General features: G+C 45.2%; 1 protein-coding gene across 1 annotated transcript; it reads right to left on the bottom strand.

Moving 5' to 3' along the window:
• Positions 1-201: 201 nt before the first annotated feature.
• Positions 202-16,256, bottom strand: HSPA4 (heat shock protein family A (Hsp70) member 4). Its single transcript, XM_054642656.2, has 19 exons — positions 16,065-16,256; positions 11,931-11,988; positions 10,167-10,307; positions 9,844-9,966; positions 9,296-9,395; positions 8,788-8,921; positions 7,236-7,480; positions 6,780-6,856; positions 6,368-6,519; positions 6,139-6,245; positions 5,656-5,789; positions 5,043-5,224; positions 4,594-4,680; positions 3,937-4,089; positions 3,383-3,508; positions 2,561-2,668; positions 2,145-2,264; positions 1,590-1,751; positions 202-1,392 (listed from the first exon to the last, which is right to left on the bottom strand). Exons 1-19 carry the CDS (start codon positions 16,169-16,171, stop codon positions 1,195-1,197), a joined length of 2,514 nt encoding a protein of 837 aa, XP_054498631.2. The 5' UTR covers positions 16,172-16,256; the 3' UTR covers positions 202-1,194.
• Positions 16,257-16,696: the final 440 nt, after the last annotated feature.

Raw genomic sequence — 16,696 nt, forward strand, 5'->3', positions numbered from 1 at the left:
TTCTAACGCGGGGCATTCCATGGCTGTGATTCATTACAGGGAGCTTAAACTCACACCCACCGCACCTATCCCCACCCCGCGGGAAGCCGCACAGCCCCCGAGCAGCCCGGCAGAGCTCCTCGCACAGCCCAAGAACCAGGGACACAGCCCTTCCCTCCACCCCGGCCCCTCTGCATTGCAATCAACAGCTGCAGCAGGTGATCCAGTAGAATCCAGTGCATTTATTTCTTGCAATAACTGAATGGGTGTTTTTCAGCTTTGGATTTTAACACATACAAATTAATTTTTGCAAGTTTAATGACAATCAGTACTAGAAGCAATTCATTGTATAAAGCTCATAGAAAAAAAAACAAAACAAAACAAAACAAAACAAACCAACATATCCATCAGTTCTTGGTTTTCCTGGAAAAAAAGAAACCAAAACAAAAAACCAAGCATTCCAAATGAAGGCCTCGTGGAAGCAAGCATACCCCTGCCAGAAAAAGTTAGGAACAAGTCAGAATCAACTATCAGCATAGGCAGCTGAAATACAAGTATTCACTCTTTCTACAAGCAGCTAATTTAACTAAAGACAAGGAGTTTACAGGGCCTAATTAGCTGGGGAGTTTGTGAGAAACCCACTCCCCTGTCCAGGAGCACATTCTGAGTCTGATCTGCAGTCTGGGCTGAGGAATAAAGGTGCCGATGAGCCACCCCCTGCTCTGCAAACCTCCTGTAACCATCAACTGTTCCAGTGCAAATCAGAGTGAGTCCAGAGCAGGCATTCACACTAAACCAAGAGCAATGGAAGACTCTGCCTTGGCTCTCCCCTGCCCTCCCTGGAGTGCCAGTGCTGCAATCCACAGGGAAAGGGAAGAGCAGGGTGCACATCAGACTTCAGATGTGGCTGCCTCCCTCCTTCAAGGGAGAACTCAGTCAGCCTGGACATTAAAAATGGAGAAGCAGCTTATGGCTGTTCCTAGAGGTCTAGTTAGACTACCAAAACTTCTAAATACAATCAATAAAGGCAAACACTGCTGAGCTGAGCGAGTCCTTCGCCACCTCCGTGTTCTGACCTGCTGCCCTGCCCAAACCTCTCCAAGAGTTACCAAGAGTGCTGTGGGATTCACTTGCTTCAGTTTGTATTCAGAACGTACAAAGTTGACAACTTAAAGCTTTATTGTAGTTTGCAATAATATAAACAAGTGCTGAAATTCAGTCAATGTCCATTTCTGGAAGCTTCTTGTCGGTGGCTGTGGGGGCAGAGCCCTGCTCGGGGGGCTGGCTCCCGCTCCCGCCGTCCCCCTGCCCGTCCAATGGTCCATTGGGCTCCGGCGCCTTCTGCTCCTCCTTCGGCAGCTCCACCTTGGGTTTGGGCTTGTTCACTATGGGGTTACAAATACTTGCCAATTCCTAGAGAACACAGAAATAACACATCCTTAGAAATGGTTTTATCTCCCACAGTTTAACTTTTGAAACCACTGTTGGGAATACTCCACTTGAGGGCTGATGTTCCCTGGTACTTTTGAGATTTCTTACCTCAGAGTTTTCTGAGAGTAATAAACACAAAAACTCATGGAAATACAGTGAGTTATGTAGAAAAAACTTACTTTTGCTTTAGACTGTATTTCTTTTGCTTTTATAACTGGGTCCAAAGTAAGACTCCTCTTGTTCTGAAGGTTGAGGTTGTTGTTCATCCACTCCATGGCTTCATTGGTGCTCTTCTCCACCTTTGCCACGTCTGCTTCATCAAGATGTTCATAGAGTTCATCCTGCAACACCCAAACAGGAGCAGCTGTGTCAGTGTTTGAGCACAAACTGCATCCTGACTTCCTCAAAACTTAGGTTCAAAATACTAAAAGACCATTTAGCCAAGAGCTGTTGTGGTTAACAAATCAACAGAACTGATCACCCACAGCTCGGTAACCGGAGACTGAAGATCTCCTGCTGCTGGCATTTCGCCTCCACGAAGAAATCAACACCTGATTAAAAAGGGACTGAGATGTGCAAGGCCCAAAAGCCACTTCTAAAAATCTATTAAACATCAAGAACTCCCAAGCTCACTGGTAGGTTGCACCAGATTTTTGTCTGAAGCAGGTTACCTAAAATTCAGAAAATATTTGTACAATTTGCTTGTGTTTTCCAGAAATTAAGTGTGAAAATACCTTTGCTTTGTATGCATGAACAGCTTTCATGTACTGCTGGATTTGCTTCCCCAAGTCCTCAAATGCTTTTGGTCTTTCCTCTGATTCTTGGAATCTTGCCTGAATAGGCTGACCCAGAGTCTGAAAGAAAGCACAACAGGTATCAAAACTCATGGAGCATCACTGAGGGATCCTCAGGGTTTGACAAGATACATCAACTTCCCTGAACTCCTCAGAACTCTGACTCTTCCTCAACTGACAGCAAAGACTGAGCCTCCCTCAGCCCTGCTGCTAGAGGTCTGCTGGAGTCCTACTCCCCACACACAGTGCAAAGCAGGCTGCTGTTACCTCAGAATCAGGACACCCCACACAGCTCCTCGCTGGAACAAAGTTCTCCAGCTTTGGTAAATTCCCATGGGAATGGAAAAACCACTCACCTTCAGTTCTGCCAATTTATCAATGTATATTTGTTTGGGCTGGTCTTCACCATCTTCATAAAGCCAATTTTCTGTATCTTCTAGCTTCAGTGTGAAGCTATTGCGATCCTGCAGCAAGGCACACAGAACAGGCAGGTGACATCATTGATTAGGTGACAGATGGCATTAAATGGTACCTGGAACCTTTCTGGAAGGCTTGTATTTTTAGAATATAAAGAACTCTGTCTGGAACTCTTTATCCTATTTTAGTGAAAAATAAGAAATAAAAGTCTTCTGTAGAGCTTTGTGGTGGACTCCAGGCCCAAGGAAGAGCCATGTGTGACAGCCACATTTCAGATCAAATACTGTCACATCCAAGGATTTTTGGTCCCCGCACGCTTTCATTGTCACTACATGAGCAAGCCTGAGAACAGAGGGAAACTTTTCTTTTGCAAAGGTGCCATAAATGTCACCTGGCATGTCCCAGTTTGGCCTCTGCAGACACCTGGCTGGCAAAGCTCCATTGCAGTCAATGGAGATGCAGCCAGGTGCTCAAAGATCCATCCCTAGCAGCAGAGTTAAATTCATGACACACTGAGCTCCTTCAGTACAACAGGGAAAACTGACTCATAATGCCAAGAGATTTTTAGGCAACCAGTTCAGATACAGGTGCCCATATTTAGTAGATTATCATCAGAGCCAGAAAGGTTACAATTATTTCTTCAAATTTAAAGTTTGAATATTAACTTATATAAATATAGTATGTGATACAGGTCAAGAGTGACTAAATCCAACTGCTGATTGTACCACAATGTATCAGGACAGTCCAGCAGCAATACTCACATCCTCACTGACGAATTTCTCATAAACACCACAGAGTTTGTCTCTCATTTCATACACATACTCTTCCACTGCATTCTTGGCATCATTCCTCTCCTTCTCCAGCTTATCCTGCATTATCATCTTACCCTGTGAACAAAATGTCAAATTAATTGGCTAAAAAGCTCATTATTTAACATTTATTTCCAGGACACCTTGTTAGCAAAGGCTCAAACCAGATCAAGATTCTGCAAAACTGTGATTTACAGAACACAGCACGTGACTGAAAACTGATTTCAGTTTTGGTGTGATGTCCAATACAGCACAGGAGAATCCTCCTCCAGCTGAGGAACCTCCACCTTGTACCTGCAGAACAGCCTTATGAGAGTGACAGCTCCCCTGGCCAGGAGCAATGAATGTATTCTGCCTCCACGGGGCACTGTTGTTCACCTCAGACTTCTAACTACTTCTTTTATTCCTTTTAATCCTTTCCTTGACCTTCCTTAATCATGTTTAATGAAAAACAGCATTTCTGGAGACCAACAGGTGACATTTTTAGCTTGGCAGGAAGATTTTACCTCGTTCTCAATGAACAAGTTGAGCATGTCCTTCCCTATCTGCCACACCAGCTGGTTCTCGATGGGAAGGTCCACTGTGGTCGTCTTCACTTTGGCCTTCTTGGCCTGAGGTGGCTGATCCACTTTCTTGTCCTTTGAGTCAGCCTGACAAGTCTGCATTAAAATAGAATTACATTCACAGTAAAAACAGCATCACCACTCAATTTAAAGGGGAGCAGTCAAGATTTACATCAGAAAAACTGAGTTAGCATCTCAACAAGAGAACCAAGCACTCCCTGCCATTCTGACACCTCAGCTGCTGAAGCCTGAGACAATTAACACAGACAATTAATAAACTGACCTTTTCTGGGCACTCTACATTCATAGGGGATGGTGCTCACGGCAGAAACCTGTTCTAGTATTCAAGTTATTGAAAACTAGATGATTATTTCTTCCCTGAACAGGAGAGTTCCCCCATTTTATCAGTACCAGGTCACCTGACAGGTCTGCAGTTATCAGTGCCATTTGTGTCCTTTCTAAAGCTCTAATCACAATAGACCACCAGTGCACTGAAATAAAAGTTCAGCTTCCAGAACTATGACAAAGGCAGCAGATGTGCTCATACTCCTCATATTCTCACGAATCTCATGAAAATGAAGTCTCAAATGCTCCTCTTACCTCCATTTCTTCAGACTCTGCCTTATTTTCAGGCTGGGTTTGCTGTTGCTCTTCAGCCTTTTGTTGCTCCTCGTCTACTTGCATCTTCTGAAATTCAGAGAGATCCAATTTCACACATTAAACAAGCACAGATCACTGCTTCAGTTCCCAGGCTGATCCCTTAACACCTCTAATGCTCTTTAGGCAAAACAAACAGAATGAAATCTACAGGAGTAAATTATGAGCTCCCAGTCTTTGCTCCAGCAAGCCACAGCTCCATCATTAAGAATTCGATCTACACCTCAAGTCCTGGTTTCAAGAGCTCTGTCACTGGTGTAACATACTACAATGAGTACTCAGTCTCATATTTCAGTTGTGGGCATGTCTAGTAAATCCTTACTCAGGCCTGAGCCCCTGGCCAGCTGTGCTTTGTGGGCATTCTGAGCAGCTGGGAGCAGTGAGTCTGTTACCTCTTCCTCCTTCGCGTGCTGATCCGTCTCCATTGGCTCCTCGTTCTCATCAGATTTATGAACCTCCACCAGAGATGCACTTGAAACACTGAAGATGCCATGGATATTTATTCTGACTTTGACTTTCACTTTGGAACTGGATCCATCTGTTTGAGGAGTGACCTTCTGAACCAAGAAGTGAGCTAAACAGAGAGGAGAAAACCAAACACTTTTGATTAACCTCAGTTCTGAATGCAGAGCAAACCCCGACTGCTGCTGACACAGCTCACTGCAATGTGCTCAGGGAATGTTAAAACCTACTCAGGTTGGACAACACAGATTTTTTACCCAGCAATGCTGGGGCACAGCTATTGGGAATTCTTTATGTCAAACCCGGTGTTACTTTTATCAAAGCAAAAGACTGCACAACTCTCAGTGTGGCTCTTCCATGATTGCTCCAATATTAGGATGCTCTTTTTGCCCATAAACTTCATGCTACTCCACCTATTTTACTGAAAATTCGTTTGAAATGTTGTCCTGAGAGCATTTGCAGTAGGCTGCATGTCCAGACTACATAATTAGACAGAAAAGGCTTGAAACACAGAAAAGATTTTTAGTACAGAATGGTGCTAACCTATAGCAGGATCTGGGTAAGGCAGCTCCTTGGGGGAACTGTAGTAGGCCTCCAGAGTGAAGGGCTCCTTCCTGTAGAAAGTGAGGACCTTGGAAAAGGGAGCAGGGTGGTTCTTGGGGAAGACCTCACAGTCACTGCAAGAGAAAACACAGCCTGTGTTCAGTGTGACAACACAGCAGGTTAAGGTAACAAAACATTTCTAGGTACTCTTAGGGAAAAAGCTTCCTTAAGAAGTGACAAGACTGTCCTGATCTTTCAGGTTAAGTAACACAACAACCACGCAGGAAGTACCAAACTGCCACTCAACCCTGGTTTTGTCTTCTGCCATCATTAACTTCAGAAGTATCAAAACTGGAAGTGTTAAATAGGCACTTAGCCCTGGAAATACCCTGTTCTAAGGGTATTTACTGACATTTGTTATTTACTCTAACCATCACCAGTAATTTTAAGCTGTAACATGCAAGAAGATTGTACTGGCTGTACCTCAGGTCTTCCCCTGCTGGTGAATTCCATCGCAAAGAGATGGGGTACGGTATCAAATCAGTGATAGAAAACTCTCTCACTTTGAAAGCCGGGGACAAAATTGCACACTGCAAGAGCACAAAAGCCACATTACAGATGTTCAGACTTTAGGTGAACAAGCATTTCATTCAGCAAGTAGCTATTGATGCTGTTTAATATTCTCACAGCAAGAGCAAACAGCACTTTTTACCTGCAGTGCACAGCCTCGTGCCACAGCCTCATCTGCATTCAGGGTCGTACTGACTTCTTTGCCAAAAAATTTACTGATCTTATCCTTGACAGCAGGAATTCTTGTGGTACCACCAACTATCTCTACTGCATAAATATCCTCCTTCTTCAACCCTAGAAAGGAGTCAGACAATAGATGAAATGTTTCTCTTTCACATTAATACACTGACATCATAAACCAGAAGTTTTAATAGACCAACTTTAGGCTAAGTTTCTAAGCAGTAAAAATTTCAGCTCTTAGCTTGAGTGAGGAAGTTTTTTAATCTTGTAACTCCTAAGCATAAAACTCTTGTTTGTGGTAAACCCTTGTGTCCAACATGCACTCTGGCTGGCTCCTGTCTCATGCAGAGCAGCCCCCACACAGCCCCACTTACTGGCTTGCTCCAGCACGCTGCGAAGGGGCGGCTCCACTCTTGCCAGGAGTCCTTCACACATCTCTAAAAATTTGCTTCTGTTGGAAGAATCCATAAACAAAGCTCTAGCACACCATAAGCAACATTGCAAACAGGATGCCCAAACTGAAGGAATGCCACTTTCACTGTGCACTGCAGGGTTTTCTCTCCCTCAGTCCTAGCTTTACACTTTATTATGTTCTCCCAGACAAAAACTGGTTCCAGCAACCCTGGCATCCTTTCAACATTCCCAGCCCTCCCTCCTAACTCAAGGCCACTGACCAGGCTCTAAACACTTTTATTTCCAGCAGCATTCCTGCACATGTTGTTCTTTGATTTCTCAGCTCCCTTCAGCCCTAAGAGCTGACACTTCATAGCAAGTTTTTAACTGCCTGAAGGGCACTCTGAAGTGTCCCACTGTAGAGCAGACAGAGTTACCTGTTCATGGTTCCAGACACATCTATGTCATTCATAAAGCACTCAATGTTCATGGGCAGGTCAGAGGCATTGGCACTCATCAGCTTCTTCAGCCTCTCACACTCCTGGTACAGCCTCAGCAGCGCTCGGATCTTGGACTTGATGTCCAGTTTGTATTTCTTCCCAAACTCCTCACAAAAGTATTCCACCAACACCTCATCAAACTTCCTGCCTCCAAGGGTTGTATCAAATGCTGTAGCAAGAACCTTAAAGGAAGGGAACCCTTCAGTACCAGTTCAATGTGCCATTACCCAGTGAAAGCAATCAGCAGTCCACATCAAAGCAGTGCTTTGTTTCAAAGATAGTTCAACTCTAAGTCAAAGAAATCAGCCTTCCTGGAATGAGGTGACAACTGCTTTAAAAGGAATTTAGGGAGATTGGGCAGGACTTAGCAACACAATCTGTTCCCTAGCTTGTGCTGGGAGCAGATCTCTGTTCCAAATTCTGCTTAGCCACTGTCAGTTTGAGTCATATCCCAGTTTAATATTTGATGCCTCCTAAGGGTGGAACATGCTTACCCAAAGCTAAAAATAAAACAGGAAGAAAATAAATGATTTTAACTCTTAAAACAGGTGCTCCTTTTTGATGAAGGAATTATCTGCAAAGAACACCTGTAGTCCACCCACCTCAGCTCATTCTGCTCTGTAAACACACCAGGAATTTATTTTTTAGGAACAGAAATCATTACCCTCAATACCCCTTCAGATGGCTTTGGCCTCTACACTGGCTAACAGCCCTGCACTCTGGACCCCAAAGCATCCTTTCCACACTGCCATGGCTTCCAAGTTTAAAAAACAAATCCAAGAGAAACACAAGGGCTACATTTCCTCACATAAATAAAACTATGAGAAAACAAGTGTTGTCAGAACATTTCTCTGCATTTCACTATCTCATGCTTTAAATTCTGCATCTGTTTCTCCAGCCAATCATGAGAAAGGTATTGTAACTGCAAAGTCCAGATCGTAATAATTAACAATAATAATAATAAAATGCCAGTAAGAAATGTTAGTGTTTGCTGCAAAAGAGCAATGCTTTGGCAGTGTACACTCACAAATACAGTCATCTGCTGAGCTTCCACTGGCAGCTTAAAGCAATCAGGAATGTTTCTTCATTGTACATGAGCACCACAGTGAGGGCTCAGAACCAATGTCTGTCACTTACACCACTGCAGGAATTCCTGCTTCAACACCAGATCTCATGACTGAACCGGAGTATTTTTCTGAAAGCAGCACAGTCAGATATGATAATTTCTGAATAAACCATTTAATCCAGGTTTTTTATTCTTTGCCAGAGTCTGCTGATTAAGGCATGTTTGCTTCCTCCACACACTGCTCAAAAGCTCTCTAGTTCCCTGCCCTACTTTTTGCTCCAGACAAAGTGCAATTTTAAGAACAAGAATTGAGCTGTGTGGATGCCTCTCTGTGAAGCCAGGCAGGCTTGCCTGCCACAGTCCATGGGTGTGCTGATGAATGTTCTACAGATAATCAAAATGGATGTGTAACAGCTTGTTTACTTTCAGTTTGCCTTTGTTGAATGCACAAACAGAAACTTGATATGCAGAATGCCCCATGTCCACAAAAACAACGTTCCGTGGCTTTTCTTCGAAGGCAGGCAGGTCTGGCTTATAGATCCCATATGCAAGTGCAACTACAGAAACAAAAGTATAGTTAGGACATAAAGGTTTGTCATTACCAAGAAATAAATGGTAATCAGGAATCAACATTAGCATTTCATTGTGCTCCTCAAGATACAGACATTGAATAAACAGAATTCTCAATGCCAAAGAAACATGGAAGAACATTAAACAGTACCACCCCTCCCCCAGCTGCATTAAAACAGATATTCACCAAATATTGTTCTGTCTTTGCAAAGCAATGGAAAACCAGACCCGAATTAGGGAAACCTTCTGATCTCCAAGTGTATAAAAGCAGCTGTAATTCCAGAAAGCAAGGCTCACTGGCAAATAAAAGCCTTTTCATGTAGTAAAACTGCAACACTGAGTGAGGGACAGGAAGAATTACCTGCAGTTGTTTCATTGATTAGTTTCAGACAGTTGAGACCAGCAATCTGGGTAGCATCCATCACAGATCTCCTTTCTGCATCTGTGTAGAAACAAGGAACCTGCAAGGAGGTCAGAGAGCCAATATTACCATTATTAACATTTCCAGGAGCCACCTTCAGGAAACAGCTACAAGGGTGGACAGGACAGTGTGCTCATGGGGCACAGGCCTTCTTCAAATGCAGTGCTCATTTCAGGTGCAACAGAAGAAAAAAATACATAAAGACAAAGTTCCTTTTTTTATTCCATATCACAAGCCACTAATTTCTGGAATACATAATCAAAAAATAGGAATCAAATATTATTTATGCTGCTAATCAGCAGCATTTTAAGACCATTAATGATATAAGTCTAGTTTCCAAGAGGTGTAAGATTCAGTTTAAACAGAAAAGAAAGATACCCGAACATTCAAATTTACTGGCCAATTGAATCAGATTTAACTGAATGCTGCAGCCATTTCAGTTCAGACAGTAACTAAGTGCTGTGTGTTTTGCTGGATTCCATACTTACAGAAACAACACAGTCAACCACAGGCTTCTTAAGCGCATTCTCAGCAGTCTCCTTTAATTTGGTCAGAAGCATTCCTGTCACCTGCTCAATTGTAAAGTTTCTTTCTTCTTCCATATACATGGCCTTCAAATAAAAATTGTGCACACTCATTACACTGCAGTGGAACCCATGCACCATCCCCATTATCAGCCTTTTATTCCCTTCCCTATTAAGGCTTTCCATTCAAAAGAGAACACAAACCACAGTGAGCAGATTCAAAACAGAGAAATAAAAGGAAACTTTATCAGTTTCCTCCTCTGGCTCCTCAAACATGCCAGACTTACCCTGATGCCAGTTGAGCCTGTTGGCAGCTGGACAAGTTCATAGGCAAGGCTTGCTTTTTCAGCTTGAACAAAGGGATCTGAGAATGCACGACCATGAAATCTTTTAAAACTTTGTACTGTATTCTTTGCATTTGAAATAACCTAGAGGAAAAGAAATCTTTAATACAACGCGGCAGGGGAACATCTGAATTTCAAACAGAAGACAGAGTTTTGTTCTCATGCTTCTCCCACCAGAGTATTTTTGTCATTTGTATCTTAACAGCATCTGGGCAGGTGCTGGGAGGCAACTTCCCTCTGGCTGCTCAGGGAACCTACAGCAATTTGAGATGGAAAATAAAATATGCACTAAAAACTGAGCCAAGTCTATAAAATATTGATTACAACCACACTTAAATTTCATGGTGCACGTGTAGTTCATTAGAACTGTTAGCAAAATCTCTTTCCCACTTACCTGTTCTCTACCCCCTACCTTTCTACAATCAGTGATTGCCCAAACATAACAAGCACATGGATGTAAACTCCACCTCAGGTTCATCACATGCACATGACACTCAACACACAGATATTCTCACAAAAGACCTCTCACAAGGACCTGCTCATGAGGCTTTAGGAGGTCAGGAGGTCCCCTAAAATGATGCTGTCACCTTGGTTTAACTGACAAAAGGTAGACTGACTTTGATTACCAGCAGAGATCAGCACAGAGAAGTGAAAGCCCATCCCAGCTGGCTTCACACAGCACAGTGAAGGGAATTCTGTCACTGACAGCAGAGCGAGGCACGCACTGAAAACCACAGGCACTGAGAGAGCAGACAGGCACTGTTCCACAGAGCATTACCTGGATCTGGGCTCAGGCAGGTCCTACTTCCTAAGTAACTTGGCCTGGATGTTCTCTAAGTTTAGTCTGTGCAGGACACACTCATCTCTACAGGGCTCTGCACAATGGATTTCGTTAAGCTAAGCAGACTCAATTCCAGAAAAAACAGCTGTGTTTGGTTCTAGTACAGTTGTGCTGCTCTTGAATAACATGGCTGTGTCCAGGGATTTTTGTATCTTAGGTAAAAAATCTTCACACATCTCTAGGCTTTTTAGGCTAAGAAAAAACAACTGTTTGACTAGTCACTTCCTGTAGAAGACTTGAAAAAAATAAATCATCTTTTATAGGGGTTACTTACACAGCAACAGAAAATCTGATACAGCAAGACCCAAATACCATGAGTAGGACAAATCTCCTTAACTTCTTCCCAGTCCTTAAATTACATTTACCTGCCTACAGCAACAGAAACTCAGACTATGGGCAAGAGCACCCAAGAGAGATATTTAGGTTGCAATTCAGCCACAAAGGGTCAAGATAGCTCTATCTATTTACACTCAAATATGCCTCCTTTCTGCCCAAACCATGCACTTAATGGAATTCTATAGAACAGAGTCACATAATTAAAAGCCATCATAAAGCACAGGGACTGGAACAAACTAGGGCAGGGTGAAGCACCACTTGTGAATTTAGGTTCACAACTTGAAAAAAAAATTAGTAGTTATGAAACTTTCTTAAGAGGCACAGCTTTATTTTGTACACTTCATTATGTGCAAGGATCAACGCTGAGATTTCTCTGCCAGATGACAAAGCAGCAGCCCATGGTGAACAGCTGAGAGCAGCTCAGCTGTTCACTGGCCAGGGAGGGAGCAGCAGCTCAGGGCCATGTGTTATCTGCAGTGACAAAGCCCAGAGTGCTGCTCTGAAGTGTTCTACCCAAACCCCACACTCACCTGGCTCTTGGCTGCAGCACCAATGGAGCGATTCTTGGGCCCAAAGGATATACAGGCTCTGCAAGGAAGAGTGAGCTCAGTCAGTGACTCCAGCTGCACATCCACTGCACATCTGCTGGCTAAAAATGCTGACACTGTCTGGAAGGCCACTGTAATTAATTACTGGGTCCATTAAAACCGTTGGTCACTCACGGAAGGTTCTGGGCATTCTGGGAACCAGGCACTATAACTGCATTGAAACCAGCACCAGCCCTCCCTGCAGAACAGCCTCAGCCCAGGCTCAGCCATGCTCCTCCAAGCCTCCCACCTCAGGCCTGAGTGGGCAGAGCCTCCCCTCAGGGACTGCACTCAGGGAGAAGCTGGTAGCTGTAACATGGAAATGTTCAACTGTTCAGCACTCAAACACGAGGTACATCAGGTGTTACAGAAATTATTCCTACATGTCTGCAGCAGATGCTAACTAAGCTTTCCAGGTTAAGGCAAACCCTTCAAGGGCACAAAGAAACTACCTGCAGAGAAAGATTGGTCTTTCAGGGTTTCATCTGTACCCACTGAAACAACATGGGGCACAGAAAGAGAAATTATGTTTTATGTTTTACTCCCCCCTGCCTTGTGACAGCCTGCAGTTCTGAATAGAGAAATTCTCCTTTTAGGAGAAATCCCTCAGCTGATTAAGCCTCTTGATTTACATTTTTAACAAACTGTAGGAGCCCTAACAAAACAAAATCCAGCCCTCTAATCCAAGTTGTTCATACCACAGAGGTAAACTTGGTGGGGGGAGCCCTGCCATTAGGTGAGCAGATCTTTACTGCTCACACAACATGCCAACTAAGTCTAATTAAGCTCTGTCCATGCAGCAGGTTAAGAATCTGCTTTACAGCAGGGTGATGCCACAGGGCTGCTACAGAAAACATTCCAGCTCAGCCTGAGGTTTGGAACTGGGTGTTCCAAGCAGAATCTAACCAAAACCAACCCGAAGGCTGGGCTGACACAATTGCATTGGGTTTGTATCTTCTTCAATTTATAAACAACTTCACAAATGCTACAAGGCCTACCCTAAAGTATGTGCTGCAACAGAATTAACATTTCTGAATAAATCTGCAGTTGTTTGAAATAACTATTTGTGACATTAGTTAAAAAAAAGCGAAGTTTGTGCTCTGCAGACCCTCAGGCCCACACCAATGAACAGGAGGTAAAGACCTAATGAGCCCAGAGCAGGGAGCTGGTTATTAATTTACTCTGGTCTCCTGAAAGGAATTAAAACATGAATTGTGCCCTTCTCTTGGAAAAAAACAAATACAGCTACTTCGCTGCTGAATTTACAAATCAAGATCCCCTCACTAACACAAATGCACAAATTTAGATGAGAGCCCTGGCAGGGACCCAGCACAGAAGTGAGTGAAATTAGGAAGAAGGAGGGAGAGAAGGAAGAATTTTCAACCAGTCTCATTCCCCAAATCAGTTCACAAGAACCAGTAAACTCATGAAATACAAATTACACTATTACACCATTTCTGGGAGCTGAAAAACTAACCAGTGCACTTTAGGTAGAAACATTCACAGTGAAGGTCACCAGAGGTCTAATGAAAACTTCAGCAAGTTAAAATCTCTGCTTCACATCCCTGGAGGCACCTCCTCACCCTCCCACCTGCTGCCACTTCCTGGGAAGGTCCCCTGTCCCCTGACAGGTCCTGTCCCCTGCACTGATCATCAGCACCAGCTCCAGAACATCAATCACAATGATTTAATTTAACTCAAGGCCCTTCATCCCTACAGAAATAATTAAACTAGCTTACTTTTATTTCTCAGTTTCCACTACCTTTCTCTCTACCACTTTTCCATGTCCAAAGACAAACACAGTTTGCACAGCTTTGGGGTGTACAAGGTCAAATTTTACAGCACTCCAGAAGAATCCAAGTACCAGACTGAAGGCAGATTCTGTGGGAGTGTCATCTGTGCCACAGAACTCAGCCCAGAGCACTCAGGGGGGTTTATTTTAATAACAGAGATTATTACAATAACATACAAAACACAGTGTTTAGCCCTGACCATGAGCCAGTGCCTGGGGAAACCTGTCACTACACCTTGCATGACTTCCCCACTGTAACAACTGCTCAGCACTGACTTTTGAAACCAGGCTTCTGATTCCAAGTCACTTAAAAACCATGCAGAAGTTCTTTTAATAGAAGGGTCTGCTTGCAGAATGCTTTTCTGCATTCCCTCAGAACAGCACCTGGAGATTAAGCCCTGCTAAAACCCTCTCATTTGCATTTTGCTCATTTTTTCCAATTTTACTTCAGGCTCCCATACCTGAATTATTTCCCAAGAGATGCATCGTGTCAGATATTTTATTTAGCTCATCTCCTTCAACAAAGGAGATTTGTGCTCACATCTCAAATATACAGATATATCTATCAGCAGAACTTCAACTCCCTGAGGGCCAAATACCTACAGCTATTAGAACCCAGCTCTGATCCTCTCTACAATCAATATTTTCCCAGTACATCTAACCTTTAAATTTCCACGTTATTGAGAACACTTAAGAGATCTCCAGATACTTGGGCACACATGCTGAATTCAAAAATTCCTTCTCTATTTATTCATTGCTTAGAGACAGGAGGAAGCAAACAGTGATGTATGTTCTAATGAGAAGCAAGGTCACTCTGGGCTTTCTGAGGTGATCTAAACCAGCCCAAACATCGAAGATGATGCAGCTGCCTCACCAAGACAGCCACTTCAGGATCTGCTCAAATAAAGCTGCAACAGAGGGGAAGCTCCAGAAACACTTCTAGGACAGTTTTCCCCCCAGTTCCTGTCCAGGTTGGATGCCCAATTCTTGATGCAAATTCTTTTTCCACCTTCATTTGGCAACTCATTCAGAGTTTTATAGCAGTTCTCTCCTTCCTTCTTAGGAAGTTCCTCAATAAAAGCAGGCAATGCACACTCCTGTTGAGAATGTGGTAGCAGGGATCATTACACAAGCAGGGCTAGAATACACTGACCACATTGTACCATGGAATCATGGATGGGGAGGGACCTTGAAGCTTATCCAGGCCCCCTGCCATGGGCAGGGACATCTCCCACCATCCCAAGCTTCATGCAACCTGGCCTTGGGCACTGCCAGGGACCCAGGAGCAGCCACAGCTTCTCTGGGCACCCTGTGCCAGAGCCTCCCCATCCTCACAAGGAAAGATTTCTTCCCAATATGCAATCCAGAGCTCCTCTCTGTCAGTTTTGAAGCCGTTCCCCTTGTCCTGGCACTGCAGGCTGCTGAGCAGCTTTCCAAGCTCTGATCCCAGGACAAGCCATGGCTCACACTAAGCCCGGCACCAGCCCAACCCAGCTCAGCCCTCCCCAGTCCTGCTGAGCTGGGACCGCAGGGGAGTGACAGCCGTGCCCCCAGAACACGGCGTACGAACACACAGGGAATTAAGGTCTGGCGCTTCCAGCAGCCAGGGATGCTTTTCTCTACACTCACAGCCCCCGTCCTTCTAATCCCAAGGGCAGAGCCCCGCCTCGGGGGGGACAAACCGGCCGTACTGCACCGAAAGGCTGGGGGAGCTGGGGCTGCTCAGCCTGGCAATGAGAAGGTTGTGCGGACACCTCGGAGCGTCTTGCAGCGTCTCAAGGGGCTACAAGGAAGCCGGAGAGGGACTCTGCATCAGGAACCGGACTGACAGCACAAGGGGAACGGCTTCAGACTGAAAGAAGGGAAATCTAAATTAGATGTAGGGTACAAATTTTTCCCTGTGAGGGTCAGAAGGCACTGGCACAGATTGCCCGCAAGAACTGTGGCTGCCCCATCCCTGGAAGTATTCGAGGTCAGGCTGGACGGGGTTTGGAGCAACCTGGGATGGTGGAAGGTGTCCCTGCCCAAGGCAGAGGGGTAGAACTGGATGAGCTTTAAGGTCCCTTCCACTCCCTTAGCATCCTATGATTCTGTGATTCTACGAAAGGCAGCTGAGCGGGGCTCCCGAAGCCCTCTCCGTGCCTGCCGCGCTTTACCGCATCTCTGTAAGCACTTTATACCTCCGCTCCTCCCGGCCCCGCCACTTCCCTCCCTCCCCGGCCCCGCCACGCCGGGCCCCGCGGGCGCCTTGCCGCCGCCTCAGCGCGGCTCCCGGGCTCACTCACGGCGTGCAGCGGTCGCTGTACTCGTTGGCGACAGTCTCGATGCCGCCGGCGCGGGCCACAGCCACGTAGCAGCTCTGGAAGCCCAGGTCGATGCCCACCACGGACATGGCGGCGGCGCTGAGGGGGGAGCGCGGTACCGGCAATTCTCGAAAGATCCCGTCGGGCCGCGGCCGCGCCGGCGCTGAGGGCGGCCGAGATCTCGCGAGAGCGCGGGGCGCGCGGCGCGGCTGAGGGCGGGCGCTCTGGGCGGGCTCTGAGGGCGCTCGGCGCCTTCCCCCTCTGCCAAAGTTCTTTCCTTGCGTCAGGAATGGCAGAAAAAGGCGACAAAGGCACAACTTGGCAGCACTGCAAAGGTCGCTGAGTTGTTGTCTGAAGCGGTCGGTGCCACAGAAAAGTTGTTCAGTGAAACTTTTTCCTTGCCCGTGATGTAAGGACCTGAGGGTGACAGATGTGGTGGATGGCAACAGTGCACACACCATGAGATGTAATGATTATACAAGTACAGTCTCTGGAAATACAGTTTTTGCAGAAAAATACTTCAAAGCCTCCTTAGAATTTTTCATTTGCGATTCAGACATCACTTGAAAGGTCCAAGGCCAGGCTGGGCAGGACTTGGAGCACCTGGGATAGCA

Source organism: Agelaius phoeniceus, chromosome 15 (genome assembly GCF_051311805.1).
Source record: "Agelaius phoeniceus isolate bAgePho1 chromosome 15, bAgePho1.hap1, whole genome shotgun sequence".
In the NCBI taxonomy this organism is placed as follows: Eukaryota; Metazoa; Chordata; class Aves; order Passeriformes; family Icteridae; genus Agelaius; species Agelaius phoeniceus.

Coding starts and splice junctions, on each gene's coding strand:
- HSPA4 (XM_054642656.2), bottom strand. CDS start 16,171: ATGTCCGTGGTGGGCATCGACCTGGGCTTCCAGAGCTGCTACGTGGCT. Junction 6,857..7,235: donor GTGTCTGGAACCATGAACAG/GTAACTCTGTCT, acceptor TTCTTCCAACAG/AAGCAAATTTTTAGAGATGT. Junction 5,790..6,138: donor CCAGCAGGGGAAGACCTGAG/GTACAGCCAGTA, acceptor TTTCTCTTGCAG/TGACTGTGAGGTCTTCCCCA.